We start from the raw sequence: 20,827 nt of genomic DNA on the forward strand, positions 1-20,827 counted from the left end.
CCAGCTTTCTATATTAATGACAAGTCTACTTCCTGTGCGAACTGCTTTGCATACTGAAAATCTGTATTCAGAAACACATGTCTATTGTAAAAGAGAGATGAGAAACAGCAACGCAAGACTGATCCCAAAATTAATGCCAGGTCAGTAGCTAGACTATATTGCAGTACGTTAGTAACCATGCCACTAAAAGCCTTGATTATATCTTGATGCTTTCTATTAGTGCATTATGTACAGTGATGTAAGGTAAGTACCCTAGTTAAGGCTTTATTCTACCATCTCGTGCTAAATGCCACACATGCTTGCAATGTCAGACCTCTAATGGGCCTATGTGAGGCATGTTCCCCCGAAAGAACAAACATGGCCTACACGCTTTAACGACAACTCATATACACAGTGCAGGGTCACTGTATAAAGGTTGGTGCTTCTAAAAATATTGGTTACAAGAGGTATTCGGCTGTGTTAACTGTCCATTGGGACAAGAGACAGGTTCTGTTACCTCAATGTTACGAGGATGGTAGCAGGTGGCTCTGCCTTAATTAGGAGAAAAGAAGAGGTATGTGACTAACATCAATCTATCTAAAATCGTGGTCTCTGTTATTTGTACACTGGGATTATGTGTGAATTAGTCTAAAATAAGGTTGTTTTAATGTGTAGAGTAAATCGTAATTGTGTGAGCTGATTTGCTACCTTTTTCGCTAGTAAGAGATAAGATTATTTCTGTGTCAGTTGATTAGGAGGACATAAAGGAAGGCAATTATGAGATGGGCAAAGTAAGGACAGTTAAGAAGAATGTATCCTGGTGTCTGATGAATGGAGAATTGGGACTACCTACCTGAATTCTCATACGCATGTGAAGACGGCTGGCGAGCGGTGCCACGTGTATAAGGAGGAAGTAAGTGAGAAGACTATGTATCAGATGACGGGAGTACAGTATATGTCACTAATAGTGCTTGTTTTAATATTTCACTGTTAGATATATTCATAGGAATGCTGGTATTGGGAAGGAAATATTTTTTCCTTCTAAAAGAGCTTTTCCATGTCGGAATGTAATGAACAAGGGTAAGAATAATGTAATGATGAATACATATATCCCAAAGCGTGTGTGGAGCAGGCTCCAGTCTAGGTAGCAGCTGTGGTCTTATCTGTGTTACAAAACCACCACACTAGCTCATCTAGGGGTAAAAAACGTTTCCGTTCTTGCTGCTTTGTTGATAATGCACATGGGCATGTCGAAAGGAGCCGGTGCCCTGAGTGTGTAAGAATGTAGACTCCTGGGCTGTGATGCACTTCCTTTCAATACGTTGTGGAGCTTCGCATTTACATGTGAGATGAGAATTGGTTTTGTGTTTCTTTTTCTATAGTTATGTATGTCTACCATGCAATACATTGTGTACTGTCACCTACATTGGCTCTGTGTGTACTTATTTGTAGAACATATCGTGTTCTACACACAAAGGATTTTAAGAAAAATACTTAGTTTTAGTTACTTTCGATTATTTCTTTTGGCATATACTGAGAAGTAACGGGGAAAAGGAAATGCTTTATCTTTTTTTTTTTTTTCTTTTCATTTTTTGCATTGTAATCGTGATTAATGACTTTGCATAAACTGGTCATTTATGAATAGGAGTCTTTAGCCACAGTGTAGTTATCTAATTATGAACTATTATAGTTCACATACCGTATCTGCTCGATTTATAAGATGACCCTGATTATAAGACGACCCCCCAAAATCTGAATATTACCCCATTTGCTCGATTATAAGATGACCCCCCCCCCCAAATCTGAATATTAATTTATGAAAAAAAGAAAAAGCCTGTATATAAGACGACCCTATGGGAAAATAAGTTTGTATGCTGGATGTAAATGTCCAAAAGTTGTAAATACTCCTGTTTAGTATTTTTTCCTTTACATACGTAAGTATAAATTGTGATACAAGTAGGGCTGCAACTAACGATTATTTTAATAATCGATTAGTTGGCCGATTATTTTGTCGATTAATCGGATAAAAAAATTACATTTTTTTCAATTTAAAATAATGTAATAAAAAACGTACAATTTACACTTTCATCGCTTTATCACAATGGCCTCTCTATTCACCTTCTTATTTTACTGACATAATAATAAAAGCTACAAGAACCCAAACACAGTGTTTCTCAAACTAGGTTTTAATACAAAGTTATTAGTAAATATTAATTCATATGTTAACTATTTTTCATATTTAATAAAAACTATGAGAAAAAAGCCTTGTTTATATTTTTTTTATTTACCAAACTGCCCCCGGTTATGCACATCTGACCCCCAGCTTGCCACTCTGCCCCCATATATGCCTTATACCTCTTATATGCCAGTGATATGCCACTGAGCCCCCTGATAAACATTTTACCCCCAGATATGTTTTATGCCCCCCTGATATGCCTAATATCGATATGCCTTATACCCCCTATATGCCCTGAAATTCATAATACCCCCCATACACCACTATAACTCACCCATACACCACTCTGGCTCCTCCCCCTCCCATACACCACTCTGGCTCCTCCCCCTCCCATACACCACTCTGGCTCCTCCCCCTCCCATACACCACTCTGGCTCCTGCCCCTCCCATACACCACTCACTCCTCCCCCTCCCATACATCACTTTGGCTCCTCCCCCTCCCATACTACACTCTGCCTCCTCCCCCCTCCCATACTCCACTCTGCCTCCTCCCCCATACACCACTCTGCCTCCTCCCCCTCCCATACATCACTTTTCCTCCTCCCCCTTCCATATACCACTTTGCCCCCTCCCATGCTCCACTCTGGCTCCTCCCCCTTCCATACTCCACTCTGGCTCCTCCCCCTCCCATACTCCACTCTGGCTCCTCCCCCTCCCATACACCACTCTGCCTCCTCCCCCTCCCATACATCACTTTGCCTCCTCCCCCCTCCCATACTCCACTCTGACGTATGGGAGGGGGAGGAGCCAGAGTGGTGTATGGGAGGGTGGATCCCATACACCCCTCTGACTCCTCCCCCCTCCCATACACCGCTCTGCCTCTCTACCCGGCTCCGTTACTGACAGGAACTTTCCCTGCAGCTTCATAGAAGCCTCAGCGTAAGTGAAGGTGAGTAACGGAGGCTGTCTGTGCGATGCAGACCCCCACCGGCTGACAGAGAGGATGATCCTCTGTCAGCCAGTGGGGGTCTAAACGATGCGCACAGACAGCCTCCGTTACTGCCCTTCACTTACGCTGAGGCTTCTATGAAGTCAGTAACGGAGCCGGGTAGAGAGGCAGAGTGATGTATGGGAGGGGGGAGGAGTCAGAGGGGTGTATGGGAGGGGGAGAGAGACGGAACTGAGAGACCAGCCGACAGTGAGGGGAATCCAGGTCCCCTGCAGCATTGCGGGGGATCTGGATTCTAGTGTTATAATCTGATCTCTGTTTGAGGTCGGATTATAATTTTTATAATCGATAAAAATCGATTCGATTAATCGATAATGAAAATTGTTGACAACGATTTTCATTATCGATTATTATCGATTTTATCGATTAGTTGTTTCAGCCCTAGATACAAGCTGTTGTGTATGCCAGTTCCCAGAACATTAGGACTCAGAGCATTACATGGAGCAGGTAGGGTGTCAGGTTTTTTTTCCTGCACCAGTTCACTGAAATCCAGCAGAGCACAGTGCTGTAGCAATGCAGGGGTTAAACTTAGTGCCCCACTGATAACATAGCATTTTGAAGCACGTGTTTGGTATACATGGATATCCCTTCCTACGTGTTTGTTTATGTGTAGCGTGGGAATGCAGCCTCCTTACAAAAATGTATGGTTAAAGGTGCAGACACAGGAATAGTAAGTTATATCAAAGCATAAAACCAAGTCCGTGGGATGCATTAATTTAACATATTATATACTGGTAATATTGTTATCAACAAAAATTGAGGGAGTCTTGAGCTATGCACAGTCATATCAACAAATGTGATTATTGAAGACTGGCTACTTTTAAAGGCAACACCGAAACACACACCAGGACAGGCTTTGACACCCAGACACAAACACACCAGGACAGGCTCTGTCACACTGATACACACACCGGGACAGGCTCTGCCACACTGACACACACACACTGGGGCAGGCTCTGTCACACTGACACACACACACACACCGGGACAGGCTCTGTCACACTGACACACACACACCGGGACAGGCTCTGTCACACCGGCACCCGCATCAGGACAGGTTCAGCTACACAAAGCATAAAAAATGCTTTCCACACCGGTTTCTTGTTTCTCAGGTTTATAGTTTATCTGCTATACTGCAGCCCGCACACATTTTACATGAATAAAAACCAACTTTTGGGGCTAAAAAATTAGTAGCATGATTTTTTTTGTGGTTTTTATTTTTTTGTGATTTTCTGTTCCAGATTTGGTGCACTTCTAAACACTTCTGTCTAGATCTTTGGTTAATAAAAATGTTCACATCCATTTTTTTTTTATTTTTGTTTTTTATTAAATAATCTTCTACAAGTGTCCAATGTTTGGATTTTAACTTGGCTATTGAGCTCTATGTTAACATTATTATTAAGGCGTTTTGAAACGTGTGGTTTCCTTTCCATATAATGAACACATCATCGATGTATCTACAATATAGGACCAGGTTTGCACCCCGGCCATGCCCATCCCAGACCGAATGGTTCTCGGCCGTAAATATGTTTGCATAGCTGGGACGAACCCGGTTCCCAAAGCGGTTCCTCTTTATCTATTTCTAAAATTCTTCTTAAGGCTTCACATCCTTTTATCATGAACTATGCTGGTGTATAAGGGTGTTACATCTCCTGTCACAAGAAAGTAGTCTGATTCCCATTTTATTAGTTGATGTTGATGTGACTTTTATCTGCTTTACTAAGTTACCTTGACCAAAGACTGCGTCTGCAGTCCTCAACCATCCCTGTTTCTTTAAAAGAGCTTGCACAGCCTTGAAATGTCTACATGAGAATGTCCTTCCTGATGCAGTATAACTACTATGTGCTTTGTTGCGGTGTTCAGTCTTGCTATGGTGTATGGCTTTTGACATTAAACTGCCTTTTAGCAACTTCACTTTGTAAGTGACTTTGGCTGTTCCTCACCCAGTTGTATTGCTCCTACAAAGCTGTTTCAGTTAATGATTTTTGTCAACCTACTATATATATTAAATTAATGATCATTAGGGACTGTTTAGTATAGTTGTTGAATTATACACATAACTATATGCCGTCAAAATCCCTGTGCAAGTGTAGATATAAGAATTGATGCTGTTTTGAAGGCAAAGGGTGATCACACCAAGTATTGATTTGATTTAGATTTTTCTTGTTCACTAACTTTGCATTTTGGTAAGTGATAAAAATAAATGAAGATGTCTGTTTTTGTAAGGATTCTTACTTTACAGCATGTTTTCACACCTAAAAAATATACATATACATGAGCACACAACCAAAAAATCATAAAAAGGCATAAACATTCAGATTCCCAGGTTGCTGCTACAATAACAATGACCAAAAGATACACGAAACAAAGCAAGAATTCAGCACATACCCAGCGAATACTATTAAAAAAAAAAATAAAATGGCCATATATTGTTTGGCCCACCATCAATGTATCCCACGTTTAGCAAATCCCATCTACTTTTACATGCCTGTACCAGGAGTTGAATCAGAGAAGGCTTTAAGTTGCTTGAGAGTCTCATTTGGGTAAAAATGCAGTGAAGTCCTTGGTAAGCAATATAGCCATAAAAAATCAATAAGGACTCACGGGCTAAGCAACATATATAGGGTGACGGAATCCCCCAGATTAATGCTGTAACGTATTCATTTATGTTGTGCATTATATTCCACAGCGCTGTACTATGGCTGAACAGGACACAACAGGTAGTGCATCGCATAACAATTTGGACATCCAGAAACAAAACGCTAGAGGGATCCTTCACTAATGAGCTTACAAACTAGAAGAAACGTGGTGTTTTCAGCCAGTGCCTTGATGGCATAGGTATATCCACTAAAGAAGTCCAAAATGTTATTAGAGAATGGGACAGAGTATCCTCAAATTAGTAGTACCTTAAATTTGGGCAAGGTAGCAGATCTGTATAGACATTTCCCACTATAGCACTAACCTTCTGTTCTCATTCTAAAGTGTACAGCTTTTTTTTCTTTTTTTTTTTTTTTCTTTCTTTTATTTATTAAATCAAGCAGTCCAATGGGTCCAGATGATTAACAAAGTCCTCTAACCCTTGACCCTGGGAAAATGCACGTTGGAGTCAGTGACGCTGATATACATAGGGCAAGAAAATGTTGATAAAAAAACAAAAAAGAACGGCAACACCTGATAACAAGCTGATTAATACAAAAAAGGGGTTTTTTGTGAAAAAGCTATAGCTATAGTTATTTAGAATGCCAGTGTGATTTCACGCATCACACTGAGTGTACTGATGAGACAGTTACATTTGTAAAGTGGTATTGTTACCATAGCAACCAGTAGAATGTGCCTCCTGATTGAATGATCCTTTGAGTTACTGTGGTGGTGACTTTTGTAGAGAGGCGATATGTATTAAAATAAATCAGGTAATCGTGCAATGGACACAGCTGACTATACATTAGGATGTGAATTAATTACGCCCTCGTAATAGCCCAAGACAAAGACTTTACTGCCAAAAAAATTAAGACACACTTTACCATATTCTTGTAACTATTAACCTTGTTCTGGTCCTAATGTCGATCCCTTATTTAGTTTATGTTCTAGGTGTGTGCTTCCACAACCTAACAGTAATCCTGATGCCATCAAAATAATTAAATACCAAAAAGAAAAGATGTATTTTTGCATTCATTTGGTTGTCACATAGTTCACTTTAGTCAAACAGGACAGTTCTTCCTCTAGCAGAGTGGGGGTTAAAACGATGTTGACAGACGAGAGAATGGGACTTGTTTAAATCCCAGTGGAGGCTTCCACAGGAAATTAACTCTCCATCCTGCAGTTAAATCTGACCCCTTGGCTCTGGTTCAAACAGTTAGCCATGTGAACACCATAGAGTATCTGTTTTTAGCTGGGCAGACGTACAATCCAAGAGGACTGTGCTTCTAGGAAAGAGCTGGGACCAGAGGCTACACCCCCTGAACAACTTATTTCCGAGTGTGTTGTCCGACACACAGAGACGGCTGGGATGCAGGGATTCCAGTGAGAACGGGAGGCACAGGAGTTTTCATTCAGCTCTGATCCCTGCTGCAATTTGCTTGCTTTAAGAATGGATTATGATATCTGGAAACACCTCATCCCGCAGGATCTGTACTCATGAAGCCACAACCCTGGAGAGAGCATGCCTCGTAGTTACAGAGGTATACAAGTGGAAGTCTGCTTTCTGCTGGACTAGTTCACTCTTTTCCATGTCTAGCTTTGCTGTCATAGTCCTCCTCCCTCTGGATGTCATAACACGACAGGAAGAAGTTTTGGGTGTATGGAGTTCTAGAAACTAGCCATCCAGATAATGATACTGTGAGACTGTTACTGATCCCCCGAATGCTTTTCTACAGATATAACATGGAAAAATGGAAACAACATTTCAATTATAGCACATAGCAATTCTGGAACCTGGATGTAGCACATTCATTTACGTAATTCTTCTGGCATTATGGGTTTTATTATCCAAGACTAAGCGATTTGCTCGCAAGCAGCTTTACTTTAGATTCCCTGTTTAATTGCTGTAAACTGCACATATTTTACGGTGGTTATTTTTGTATGAAATCTGACTGCTATAATTTTCCGCATATGCTTTAGCAAAGGCATTTTTTACTGACCCAAACCCCTGAAATGACATCTTAAAAACATAATTTCGTACAGTTTGAAATTCTGATAAATTAAAATGATTTTGTTCCAAAAATCAGGCGAAGAGGTTTTGAGATCTTTTTGTTCGGTCAGCATTTTTACATATCTTTTTTGGGATTAAACATTATGCTGAAGCCAGTGTGCGAGCCGACCAGTAAAGATTTAAACTCAATCAAGGGACACAGGGATTGCCTTCCTCTGGTCCTCTTGTATTTGATCCCATAAAGGGAAGAAGAAGCAGAAGAAGAGATTTGAATGTGTAAGTTACTGGCCTGCAGTCACCTCGTCACCTCTCCATGCCACGGGGAAAACGCTGACAACTTCCATGAGTTGGAGAAGAAAAAGTTGCATTGTTAAATTTGTTCTTCACGTGATTTTTTGGGGGGGGATGGAATAACCTGTTATACAGACATGAAGCGATTCCAAGCCTGGAGGAATTCTCTTCCCTTTTTATCCCATTTTAAGATTTATAAAGTAAGTACAAAAACATTCTGTTATGCAATTGAAAGTGTGAACAAATCTTTTGAATGCAGGAAGGCCACCGAGCTTGTTTAGTACCGGCAGACTACTATTGGTAAGGAAGGTTCCCGCAGTAATACAGTGCAAGCACAAAAATGGATACTTTTACTTTCATGTATGTGGCGAGCTTAGTTTTCGAAATATTTACATAGAAGTAAATATTTATAAATATTATAACTAGGCATGTGAAATGCATGTGTTTTCTTAATGGAACATTAAAATACTTGCAATTGACATGTTGAAATAAAAATGACCTTTTAAAGCGAGAGTGTTATAGCTGGCTGAGCATAATGGGATTGAATTTCCAAAGTCAACCCTACGATTTTGACAGTTTAATAATCTCTGCAAAACCATTACTGTTCTTGGGCAGAAATTGATCTTATATCAGTACATGTTCCTCATCCCGGATTCCTTGTTTTAAGTCAAATAAAGCATGTTTTTGCTGCCATGCGATATAAGATGTATAGATGGTTAATGATATTCGGGGGCATGTGTGTCGCAGGGCATTGTGCGGTTACCATCCTAATTTCCTGCAGGCTTGACTTTTTCATGCTCCCTTTGTGCCCAGTGGATAGTGCCAGAAATTCTCATTATGGTTCGTAACAAAACAGAATGCAGTACTGAAAGATCCTGTCCTGTCCCCTTTCTTATAATCGTTCAAAGCATTGTTTAATGCCGTGTTAATGCAAGTTAAATGTATGAAATCCTCTGAAGCAAGACTCCTCAGTCCTTGGATTGGCGGTGATGCTACCAAAGATCCCACAGTGGCTGGCATGCCGGTTAATCAATTGGTTTCCCAACTCTGGGAAGCTCTGTCCGCATTGGAATTGATAAACAAATTGTGGATAAAATTAGATTGCACTAAATTGCTTCGGACTATTAAAGAAGTGGTGAATTATTACATTACAGGAAATGCACTGAATTTGTCCATCATGTTGTGTGATCACTGGACTGTTAAACAAAATGAATGTAATGCGAGCTGAATATCTCTGCCAGATAGAGGAAAACAAATCAGATTTTATTCTCTGTATTTAGCATTGGATGGAGCAGTAACTTTTCTGGTGTCTGGGAAAGCTTAGCGGCCTTTTGGGCGCCTAGGAAGAATAACATATTATGCGTTACTCTTTCTCACATGAGGGTCTTTTTTACATTTATGTTAATTGTGCCCCTCTTTTAGTGCTTTTTTGGCAAACCGTGAATTTAGTCAGGTTGGGCCATCGTGAGATGTATCACTATGGATTATGAAGGTGGAGACAGAGTCAAACAGCAGAATCATTCATAGATAAATATATGATGAAATCTCATGGATTTACTGTGCTTGGTCGTAAAGAGGACTATGCACATTAAACATATTCATATACATATGTCAGGCTTTGTACACTTTTTTTTTAATCTTGATGAGGATGCAAAGGTTGATTATTAGTTACTGTTTTATATAGCGCCATCATATTCTGTAGCAGTATACAATGGGTAGACATAACATAACAAGTAGTATATACCATAACAATGCTCAAACGTGCTTACAATCTAGAGGGCGTTAGATATAGCCTGTATTGTGTTGAACCCTCCATTGATATATCACAGAGGACCCCCGTCCTTACTGGGCCTTGGCCTGCTTTCGTGTACCAGAAAGCTGATCACACTTCCAATTTTGTGTTTTGATTTTCTTTTACTCTCCAAATACTATCGCTGGAGACTAATTGTGGCCGGATCGTCCTGTTTTTCACTGAGCCTTAAATGGAATTAATTTCTTCATTAATAAAAAAAAAACGTCTCAGCCATGAAATATGTAGAAAATAGTTGGATATCTCTCAGAGGATGTTCTCAAGAGACAATTGGGGCCAGAATAAAAAAACACAAACCACATAAAATCTCTGCATTTTTACCCATCCCCTGGCTTTATAGCCAGTCCTCTCCCCTGTCACTGACTAAGCAGTGATTTTGGTAAGGAAATATTATTTACATTGCCAATGATCGTCAATAACATGGCATCAAATCAGTAATAATGGTGCAGTGCTCATGATGCACTATTATGGTTTTTGGGTCCATTGTGCCCTTTAGGTTATAACCTCGTCCTCTGTTCCTTCAAAGTGCAAAACCTCAGAGAAAGCCACACTGGTACAATACATGGTTCAACTTCAATCAGTAATTGGGATTCTCTCTTTCTTGTAGATTCTAGATGAGTGAGGGCACCATCTAACCAATATATCTATCAATCCTCCTGTCTGCAACTCTATTTGTGTGTTCATAACTGCCGCAGCTTTGCTTACCGGCTGCTGACATTTCCCAAATGGTGGCATGTATAGCGGGTAAATTCTTCCAATGAACGACTCCTGTGTTCCAGACGCAACAAATGTGATGGGAGAGTTTTTTGTTTCTTTGATGTGTTTTAGAGTGATTACAGTGAAAAACTTTGCTATTAGCATAAAACTTCACACGGCACTAATTCTCAGTTGTTCAATGGTGATCACGGTAAATTACCGGTCTAGTGCCTTTTGTAAAGTCAATTGCAGGATGAAATACATAAGCCTCAACCAGCAATTTTGCTATCCATAGCGGAGCTGCAAAGTAGCGCTATGTGGAGTGTTTGGTATGCTCCACACCAGAGCTTTTACACCGCAAGCATGCGAACACTGAATAAAACAAAAGTACTTTGTATCTCACAGTGTATTACTATATTACACTTTTGTCATTCTCCCATTACACTTGATGTATTCGTAACGAGGGAACTTAGGAAGGATGAGCAGCCGGTACTGAGCCTACTGGGAGAAGGGCTTACATGTCAGCCATTGTTTTTGCATGTTGCAAAAGACCACCTATAAAGTTTTCCACTGGATTATGCAGGATGCATAAACTTAATTCATTGATTTCCTGTTGTAAGTTGTTATATTTGCCTGCTGTAGTGTAGCACTATTGGTAGCGATAATTGATTGTGTCCCCAATCATACAACTTGTACAAAAAAGGCAGAATTCCTCTCAATGACAGCAGTCGTCCCTTGTTTTGTATCTAAAAGCAAGCATACAATCTTGTGCGTGCTGCTCAAAGAATGGGGGAGAAGATGGGAACCTAGTGTGGACAGAGTAGACTTGAATAACAAACCAGCATTGGTGAATATGCATGTGTTTTTTTCTTTTTTTTTTTCATGAACACTACATATGTTAATAAACATTGTGGATGTTCATCAGTGATACAAACCATACTTGACCGCTCATATTTTTCCATAATTTTTTACTTTCGCTGTAAGGATAGATCACAACAGGTTGACCGCTCATGACATCTCAACTGAAACATCACATGAACCGCAATGTTAGTGGGTAGAAATTGCCTGCTTCTGCTCACTCTTGTACTAATCTGTGATTCCAGTGGCATTACTTCAAAAGCAGGGAGCAAATGCTGCCTTTTTGGGTATCTCTTACAAAAGCATTTTTTCCTCTTTTCACCCACTGTTGTCCTACATCTAGTTAAACATGATATATAATGGTAGTGAATAATGGCATTATGAAGAATGCATACAGGAGAATGCGTATGGAATAAAAGTCTGCTCAGCCTTCTGCAGTTTTACCTTTATGGTGGATTATCTACAGTGGTTCCCGTTATCGGAGGGAGTAGCTCCAGGAGGTTATGGGACCTGAACATGAAAACCTGACAGGCACAGGACCTTTTTTGTCATAGAGCCGCAATCACTAACTAGGCTTTGTTTCCTCTTCATGCACATAGAGCATTAATGTAAACTTTTAGTAAGTAGCCGTGGCTGTTAACACGTGACATGTGAGCCCACATGCAGGAAATTGGCTAGTTTCTAAGAAACTGTCAGCAACTTCATGTGTTAAATGAAGTCAGGTTATATCAGAAAAATACAAATAGGAGCAAACAGGCATCAATATTTAACTAATTGGACTAATTAGGACCTTTTGATTTCAGCTCCAAGACTTTAGTATGCAGTATGCAACTCCTGGGGACATTCCCCAGCAAAAAGACAGTAGGTACTCCATATAATAATTCAGTTGGTAAATTTCAAGAGCTTTTGTGGATTTCACTATACATGTTACAGGGCCAGCTTGGCTCTTTTTGCAGATTAGACCTGTCCTTCATAATTTAGTTAGTGAATTTAGTGAGGTTATGGAGAAGTATATTAATGGAGCACTGACATTTCCAGTAAGTATTTATTCTAATGGGTTAAGCAAGAAACCAGCCCAAAACCAGTCCTTCTTAGGTCAAATATATCCTATGCCTTGACAAACAGTCATGGTAATCTGACTTGCCTGGAGTCAAGGGAATGTGAATTCATCTTCTAAGTTTCCTTTTATTTGTGTGGTATCGGGTTAAGTGCTCAGTTACTTGTCATTTTTTTCTTCTGTTTAATCAAATAAGTTGTTTCTTGGGTTTTGATTTCTTAATAACGTTAGGTAACCTCTCCCCCCCCCCAGTATGTTTCACAATAGTGTGAAAATTCACACAGGAGGTCGGATTTGCCTGGATGTGACACATGGAGTCCGGAGGAGAAAGAAAGTTATTTATCAAACCTCATGCCTGCCAATGTTTTTGTCTTTGTGTTGAACTTTTACTCTCCTACTTTCATTCTGTCATATCCTCCTGCGTGTTTTAGGCAAATTGAAAAGCATCCTAGAGTGAGAGAATACTTATTCTTTTGGGTCTTCTGGGATTAACTGTGCAGTACACATTTGGTTGCTCCTGTTTTCACAGTTCGCCAGTCTCTCCTTTAAACACGTTCTTTTGTCCTGTATACAGAGGCTGGGGAGTAACATGCATTCAGACGAGGGCTCAGAATGGCTTCTGGAACTCCTGAGCGAAGTGCAGTTACAGCAGTACTTCCTGCGCATACGCGATGACCTCAACATCACGCGGCTTTCCCATTTTGATTATGTCAAGAATGAAGACCTGGAGAAGATTGGCATGGGCCGGCCTGGTGAGCAGAACAAAGACTTTAAAAAGTACTCCTAGCTCATCTAGTCTGTTACCTCTCGTGAGCCATAAATCCTCTTAGGTATTTCATTGAGAGGTGCTCCTTTTTAATCATTTTGTTTTCCCTCATATGAAAATGTGCAGTGTGGAATTGATGTGCAAAGAAGTTGATCATATTTTCTTACCATATTGTTTTCAGAGCAGTAGTGACTTTTGCTGTGTATCAGAATAGATAGTGTCATGGATTTTGTCTGTCAATTCAGTTATTAGTAAATCTGAAGTGTTGGCATGTCAGTACTACTGTACACAAAAGGTAATGCCATCCTGTGCATATCTGTCCTTAAATATGTGCTAGGTATATTTTCTGTACCTTAGTACCTGAGCTCATCACAGTACATGGTATATTTTACTGCCTTAATAATGAGATGATTAAAAAAAACACATTTTTGAGTGGGACTAATTTAAAAATGTAGTGCAATTTTCTCTTTTCACAAAATTTGTAAAGTTGTATGGTAGCTTTCCGTAGGTCAAAATGTATGTTATGCTTGTCTGCTAGACAAGTACCTGATATTGATTTATATCCTAATAAATTGTGATCGGACAAAAAAAAATACTGCAGTGGAGTGGCCAACACAATCATTTCTGGAATAAAAAACATACTGTTTAAGACTAAAAAAAAATATTAAATAATTTTGATATGCAACATAGTGAAAACACAGAGCTATACTGAGTTTTAACTTGCTGCTGTCTAAATTTTGTTGACTTACTTTTCATAATAAGATTGCAGAGCCTAAAATATTCAAAAAAGTGACATATCCAGTATTAACACAGGTGCCTGGCGTCAGCTATGATATTTGTGCAAGAAACCAGCGATTTTACACATGGTTATGCCAGGTTGATGATCCACTACCTTTCAGGGATAGGTTTGCAGCAGAACATTGGTAATGGAAGGCGTACTAGCTAACCGTGAGCACTATGCCTACCGAGCATTGGGGAAGTCAGTGACAGTAGACATACATGGTTTTACAGTTTAGCAAGAATAAAGGTAATTACAATCCAAATGACAGCCCAGTTTAACGTTACCTTGTGCCTTTTTTTTATTTAATAGAAAATTACCAGTGTGAAACAAAAGTCTGTGGTCCACATTCATTGGTTTTTTCTTCGTTGAATTGGGGATTTGTTGTGTTTTTTATTTTTTCATATTATTTTTCTTTTTTTTCTGTTTACTTAGGCCAGAGGCGGCTATGGGAAGCAGTAAAGAGGAGAAAAGCTATGTGTAAACGGAAATCTTGGATGAGCAAGGTAACAAGCCTTCATTGTCTGGTTTAGTTAATTTCTTATTCTGTTTTACAAATGTTTGCACTGCCGGGTTACATTGTCTACAGTTGCTGGCATAAATCTACAAGAAATGTACAGTACTTAAATTTACAATTTAGTTTTTTTTGCATATTTTCATCCAAGATATAAAATAGATTGTTTTGTCAATGATCCACACAAATTAAATGATCCCGTTGAGAGTGTGTGTACATGTTGCGAACTGTGAAGCCTAAATTTCAGCCTAAAGTTCACTCACTTTACCTCTAAATAAAGTCTCCAATAACGGAGAAGTCACATAATTAATTACACGTCCTTTCGTTTCCGGCAGGCTTTGTAAAAAGTATCAATAAAAATAGCATCATGAAGACCTACAGGTTATCGAAACATTTCCGGAATAAAATTCAAGGAGGGTGTAAAGCAGAAAAGAAAACCAAGGCATACATTTTTGTAAAGATCCATGACTACAGGTTGATGTGGCCAAAATGTTTATGGCTTTTGCACATAATTCTATGTGTGGAGACTGGCCATCGACCAGAGTAGACCCACTCCCAATTGAACTATGGTTGTGTTATCATCATACTATAGGGGTGCTTATTTTATTGGCACCAAATGAGATAACGGCCATGACAAAGGGGAGGATCAACAGAGAAAATTACTGACCATTTTCAGATCAAAACCATTTTTAATCTACAAGGGTCCTGGCCCGGGGATAAAAGCGGTTCTTTTCATAGGATAGTGACACTAAACATGCTACTAAATTACCAGTGATTAAAAGCAAGAACCTTAGTGTTGTGCAGTGGTCAGTCAAAGCCCAGACCTGAATCTGGTTGATAATCCACATTCTTCAGTGATTATTGTACAATCTAACAGAGGTTGGGCACTGTTCCAAAACAGGAAATATATATTTGAGGGGGGAAAGGCATCACAGCTGTATTTTAATACATGGCTGTGACCATTCCTGTCCCTGAGGGTATTATTCACAATGTTTCAACTTAAGGTTTAGTACAGCCACCACTCTCTGATATCTAAGCTCTCACAGGCAGGCGCTGTGTAACATACAGTGCTGACTGCTGGGCAATAATAATATTTGAATCTTTGGTGAATAGAAATTATATATTTAGTGACAAGCAGTAAGCCTAGCCTGGCATTACATATGAGGCTGGCACGCATTTTCCAGGTCTGTAATTTAACATGGATATTGCTGTATTGGTCCAAGAAAAGATACTATTATGTGGTTTGCAGGGGGGCCATATATTTATATACATATACATACATATATAGTTTATTAAAGGCAAATTGTGTTCTCTGTCTTTAAGATGTTTGGTTTCACATTTTATATATCATAACACCCAGAATGGTTCTCATACTGCTCACCCCAGACACAAACTAAAATAGAAATATATATATATATATATATATATATATATATATATATGTATATATATATATATATATATAAGAATTAGCACTTTACAAAAATAATATAGCACTGAAGATGTTAATCTTGCCACCATGAATCCTTTGTCTGCAGTGTTGGAATATTTGGGTCTGGGGTTACTCTGAAAATAGAACCCACCCACTCAAGGTATCGGATTACCTTCTAGTCTCAGAGCTGGGCTGGGGACTGTTGACACACATACTGTACAAGTGTCAGCAGTTGTCCCAGGATTTCCTTTCTAGGGACAGTTAGCAGGAGAAGGAGAGATTGATTCAGCTGCAGGACTCTGGCAGCGGAAACTGATAATCCTAGTTGAGAGATTTGTTGCACTTTTTCAGGAAACTCAGCACACTATAAGTATTAAGTTTGTTAGAGGCTGAAATTCATAGCTCCCATGGGTACCCCCACATTACACCATAGCTATGTAGCCTACATCTCTCTGACTTCTGACTTTTGGTGTTATCTTTACAGTATGAATATAATCTTGTTATTTGTATTTATTACTGCAATTTTATATGTGGAAATATATGCATCCACGTTTCCCAGATATGTGATGTTTTTCTTGTCCTTTCCATTAAAAAAACATCCTGCCAATTTGTCCCCAGGTGTTTAGTGGCAAGCGTCTAGATTCAGAATTTCCACCACAGCCCCAGACTACTTTCCGCAAACCTCCAAGCCCACCACCACCTGAAGGTCAGCAAGCCTTGACATGCCTCATCACAGAGAAGGACATCTCCCTCTTCGAGAAGCTAGGAGATGGCTCTTTTGGCGTAGTCAAGAGAGGAGAATGGAGCACTCCTAATGGCAATTTGGTAGGTTACAAATTAGATTTTACCCCCATACTTTGATGAAGGCCGCATCATAGGCACATTGTTAGGTATATTGTGTTTAATGTAGCTTTCATTATAATATATTGTTAGCTACCCTAGCATTGAGCAGTTTGGTAGGTACCATTGATAGTTTTCAATCCTTCCTTTTTTTAAGGTACAGATACCGTTCAGCTTTTTACATATATAGTAAAACTACATCTTCAAGGAGTCAAATAGTTGCATACGTTGCCGATGTTTTGAGTTTAATTTTTAAGCATATCTTTAAAACACAGTTGGGTAGTAATTTAGGTTTAAAAAAAAAAAGACACAAGCCCATCAAGTTCAAACCTACAGTTAACCCAGAAGAAGGCAAAACCCTCAAACCCCCCCCCCAAAAAAAATTCCCAATTCTGCTTAAAAAAGAGGAAATACTTATTTTGTATTGACTACAAAATCATTTCTAACTGGATCAACAAGTTGTAATTAATCACATCCTCTTGATGATTCAATTTTATTCTTCTCATTCTAAGTTGAATGTTGCTGTAAAGTGTTTGAAGACCGATGTCCTAACGCAGCCAGACGCCCTGGACGATTTCATCCGAGAAGTGAATGCCATGCATTCCCTTGACCATGTAAATCTCATACGATTATATGGAGTAGTCCTCACACACCCCATGAAGATGGTAAGAGAAGGGAGAATGGTGTTTGCATGAAGGAGTTTTGTACTTATTGACTGTTTCATCTCCTTTAAATAATAAATAAAATACAGTGCAATCTAGTGCTGTGGCATAGTGTCTTTTATATTAAATAACATTGCCACATAAGTCCAAGATCTGTGACATCCAGTAACAAGAGTATAATGCAAGGTATTATTGTTGTATTAAATTTCAATTCATCTCCCTATCCCCTTCATGTCTATCCAATATTTTGTTTTAGAACTCGATACTCTAAAACACGATACTATAAAACCACTTATCTAATTTGGTTGGAGTTTGTGTCCTAAAGTATATTTTTAAAGTTTTAAAGTCTCTCTTTTCCAGGTAACAGAGCTTGCTCCTTTGGGCTCTCTCCTAGACCGACTGCGAAAGAATCTAGGCTATTTCTTGATCTCCACACTCTGTCACTACGCTATTCAGATTGCCAATGGCATGGCTTATTTGGAATCCAAAAGGTTCATCCACAGGGATCTTGCCGCCAGGAACATTCTTCTCTCCTCCAATGATTTGGTTAAGATTGGAGACTTTGGCCTTATGAGGGCACTACCTAAGAATGATGATCATTATGTCATGCAAGAGCATCGCAAAGTGCCCTTTGCCTGGTTAGTTTGATTTTAGATTGTTCTCCTATTAAGTGCATAAAAATGCTCATTCATAGAAACATAAAATTTAACAGTAGAAAAGAACCATTCAACCTATGTAGTCTACCATTTTTTTCTGAAGTAAAGGCATTTATCAGTCGTTGGTCTTGCCATGCATTCAGGATAGCTTTATGCCTACCCCGTGTATGTTTAAATTCCCTCATTTTATTAGCCTGTACCACTCCCACAGGGAGACATTTATGAACCACTCTCTCAGTAAACATTTAGACATTGGCCCAGGTTTCTCCTCCATTTGTTGTTCCTTTTCACACTGCCTTTGAATGTCACTATTATTTCCTTTTGATAATTGTCTTATATACTTCTCTGTCCATGTGCTAATATTTATCAGGTGTGCACCAGAGAGCCTAAAGACTCGCACCTTCTCACATGCAAGTGACACATGGATGTTTGGAGTAACATTGTGGGAGATGTTCACCTATGGGCAAGAGCCTTGGATTGGACTCAATGGTAGCCAGGTAAGGAAATATAATCTACATGAACCACTTGATGACAATTGCCATGCCAGGCCCCACTTACCGGTACTTCTGAGTCCCCGGTGTGTAGCTGGGGCAGCGTGTAGATGTCTACGCGATTCGCGTAGACAACTTCTGCTGCAGCAGGAAGGAGGCGTGGCTAGCAGCGGGGGTTGTCTGCGCGAATCGCGTGCGGGGAACTCTCCCGGTGCGGGGAACTCTGATCTCTGACAGTCGGGGAAGGTCTGCGCGATGGACGCAGGCAACCCCCGCTGCTAGCCACGCCTCCTTCCTGCTGCAGCAGAAGTTGTCTACGCGAATCGCGTAGACATCTACACGCTGCCCCAGCTACACACCGGGGATCTACACGCTGCCCCGGCTACATGACAGGGAAGTCAGAAGCACCGGTAAGTTTGGGGGGGAGGGCGGGGGAGTGTTAAATGGGGGGCATAAGGCATTTCTGGAGGCAGAGTGCTCTGTGAAATGCCTTTTAACCCTCTATACGCCACTCTGCCTCCTGAATGCCTTAAACCTCCCTATATGCCACTCTTCCCCATAATATGCCTTTTAACCCTCTAAATGCCAGAGTGGCATATAGGGGTATAAGGCATTTCTGGAGGCAGAGTGGCACATAGGGGGTCAAAAGGCATATCGTGGGGCACATTGGCATATAGGGTTAAAAGGCATATCATGGGGCACAGTGGCATTTAGAGGGTTAAAAGGCATATCATGGGGCACAGTGGCATATAGGGGGTATAAGGCATTTCTGGGGCAGATGTGCATAACTGGGGGGCAGGTTGGAAAATAGAAGGAAATAAAACCAAAATATTTTTCTCAATCATAGCTTTTATTAAAAAAAAAATTGTTTAGATGAATTAACATTTACTTGTAAAACTTTTTTCCTATAGGGTCGTCTTTTATATTCAGGCTTTTTCTTTTTTTCCTAAATTAATATTCAGATTTGGGGGGTCGTCTTATAATCGAGCAAATGCGGTACTTACTTTTATATACACTGCATTTCATATTGCCAGCATAAGAAAATTATTTTTATTTTTTTAAAACAATTTATTCAAAGAGGATAATGCACAGATGAAGTACATAAAAGAAATAAAGGGCAAACTGAAATACAGTGTACAAATACAATAAGAATGTATCAGCATCACAAAAGGCCCAAAAGGGGTCAAAACAGCAGGACGGAATGCTCGGCAGACCCATGTGTAAGAAAATACATATAAAGAATGAACCAACAGGAAGGATACATAATACAGGCAGGTCTGACAGTAGCGGTTTATGAACGACGTCCGTAGAGAAGGCGTGGTTGTTAAACAAGACAATCAAAAATGTAGCGAACATGTATTAACCTAGCCCCATCACAACTCCTGAAGCACTCCCCCAACCATAGCCTGAGAAGGACGAAACCCTGGAATGGGGTAGATCCCCCTCAGCGCCTGAAGACAGAACCAACCAGTGGAATGAAAGGAATTATAAAGGGACAATTTTACAGAGTCATCTAGGACCGCAATAAAGGAAGACCATTTTCGGAAGAAGAATTTAGCTTTAACTTCCCTATGCATAGCGGCCTCTAACCAGTCTAGTCGAAAAATACTATTCAGTCGGGAAAGAACCATGTCAAGAAGAGGCGGGGAGGACTGTATCCATTGGGTCAGTATGACCTTTTTACCAACCGCTGATACAATAAGCAGAATAGCTTTTTCTGCAGCAGAAAAGGGACGAGTATTGGAAGGCGGCAAGATACCAAAAAGAGCCCACTCCACTGTCAGGGGAAGGGGTAAACCCAAAACAGTAGTAACATATTGGTGAACGGCTTTCCAAAAGGTAGTAATAGAGGAACAAGCCCAGAGGTTATGATAAAGATCGGCATCAGGCTCTGCACACTTAAAACAATTAGAGCTATCACCCAACCGGGCCGCAACATAAAGTTTCGGAGTCATATAGGCTCTGTGGAGAATTTTCAAAAACATTTCACTATATGAGCGGGACACCAAGAGCTTAGAGTTGAACACCGTGGCGTCAACCAAGGTATCCAGGTCTATCTCCGGGAGGTCCTTCTTCCAAGCAGGCAGGCCCTGTCTAAGGGACCCCCATGTAATAATAGGGCGAATTTGCCCATAGAGAAAGGACATGGTGAGAGAACTGGTAG

General features: G+C 40.0%; 1 protein-coding gene across 1 annotated transcript in view; it reads left to right on the forward strand.

The window, feature by feature from the left end:
- Positions 1–8,240: 8,240 nt before the first annotated feature.
- The window catches only part of LOC149302253 (activated CDC42 kinase 1-like), a 29,050-nt gene continuing 16,463 nt past the window's right edge, over positions 8,241–20,827 (forward strand). Inside the window, exons 1-7 of the mRNA XM_089482382.1 lie at positions 8,241–8,303; positions 13,099–13,276; positions 14,504–14,574; positions 16,633–16,839; positions 17,367–17,519; positions 17,877–18,154; positions 18,543–18,669. Of these exons, the coding sequence (XP_089338508.1) occupies positions 8,241–8,303; positions 13,099–13,276; positions 14,504–14,574; positions 16,633–16,839; positions 17,367–17,519; positions 17,877–18,154; positions 18,543–18,669 (1,077 nt within the window). The remainder of the gene's footprint in view (positions 8,304–13,098; positions 13,277–14,503; positions 14,575–16,632; positions 16,840–17,366; positions 17,520–17,876; positions 18,155–18,542; positions 18,670–20,827) is intronic.

Source organism: Sceloporus occidentalis, unplaced genomic scaffold (genome assembly GCF_023333645.1).
Source record: "Sceloporus occidentalis isolate IW3139 unplaced genomic scaffold, rSceOcc1.0.p SCAF_19, whole genome shotgun sequence".
In the NCBI taxonomy this organism is placed as follows: Eukaryota; Metazoa; Chordata; class Lepidosauria; order Squamata; family Phrynosomatidae; genus Sceloporus; species Sceloporus occidentalis.